At 48.7% G+C, this 1,286-nt stretch overlaps 1 protein-coding gene across 1 annotated transcript in view; it reads right to left on the bottom strand.

The window, feature by feature from the left end:
- Positions 1–981, bottom strand: part of LOC309474096 (TSC22 domain family protein 1) — a 10,835-nt gene extending 9,854 nt beyond the window's left edge. The window contains exon 1 of the mRNA XM_082136426.1: positions 1–981. This exon is cut by the window's left edge and continues 867 nt beyond it. Within this exon, the coding sequence (XP_081992552.1) occupies positions 1–404 (404 nt within the window). The 5' untranslated portion in view covers positions 405–981.
- Positions 982–1,286: the final 305 nt, after the last annotated feature.

Below are 1,286 nucleotides of genomic sequence, written 5' to 3' on the forward strand. Positions count from 1 at the left end.
GTCTCCTCTGACGAGCTACGCACCGGGACGCCGGTGTCCGCGGTTCGGTCGAGGATATCGGACGAGGAAAGATCCTCTGTGTGCGATTCGTCCATGTCGTCGTAGCTCTCCGTGTCGTCGGCGATGCTGTTGTTACCGCTAGCGGACACCTGCGCCGGGAGGACACTCGTGATCTGGAAGCCGCTCTTCTTCTTGCCTTGCGTTGCGACGGATTGGACGTTGAGGCTGTGTGGCGGGTGATGATGCGGGCCAGGCGAGGACGAGCCGGAGGCCGCCGGATGGGAGATTAGCGCTGGCGTCTGGTGCTCATCAGATGGCGCTGCGACTCCGCTTCCCCGGCGTCCGGCGAACACCGACGGGTGCGACATCCGCCTGCTCTCGCCACTGGACTCTGAGTGATGCATTCTGGGAAATACACTCCTATACAGATGTAGATATGCTCAAGCGAGTACTGAAGCTGATGAACACACTACAGTCTGTGCGGTGAGGTCAAGAAACCGCTTATAGTCCCCATTTAAAGAGCAAACAAGACTTTGACAGCTTCAGTTCTCACAGCGGCGCTTATAATCAATGAGTGTTTATAATAAACAATGCAGGCTAAGCTCTTGGTTAGCACATTAAAAGAGCATGCTAGTTAACTGACAACTAACTAAATCCATCAGAAGCATATAACCTGACTGAAACACATATTCACGAGTTTGTATCAGCGACACGCGTCAGTTACGGCTCAATGCCGGCTAATAAATGAACATAAACACAGTCGACATCACCTCAGCACTGCAGACGCTCATCCGAACTCATGATTTGACTGAATATTGACTGAAACGCGGTTTAAATCCTCTTTAGTGTCGTTTTCTAATCACAGGCCTGAGAGAAGAGGGTGAAATGGCTTCATTCGCAGGTTTGCTGTCTCATCCTGTCTCTGTCTCATCATCACTGCTGAGAGTGTTAGCACGCTAGCCGACGAGCTAGCAGCTGTGGTGACGCAGGCGGGGGGTGGGGCCAAGGCGCGCAGGACACGCCCATCACGAGGCTGCGGCGGAATATTAAATAATTTTATTATTTTCTTTCAGTGATCCTTCCTTAACACATAATATTGCAGCAGGGCATCTGTAAAAGTATACATTAACACACAACACTTTACTAACATGATCTTACGTATTCATTACTTCACTGAGCTCATTGTTTCTGCCTTACATTGTTTAAATTGATACATTTTTTTATTATTTTTTGTATATGTACATTTCTGAAATACATAACTGAGACAGTCACCTCTGATTTCAGAT

The sequence above is a fragment of the Leuciscus leuciscus genome, assembly GCF_965113295.1.
Source record: "Leuciscus leuciscus genome assembly, chromosome: 14".
Classification (NCBI taxonomy): Eukaryota; Metazoa; Chordata; class Actinopteri; order Cypriniformes; family Leuciscidae; genus Leuciscus; species Leuciscus leuciscus.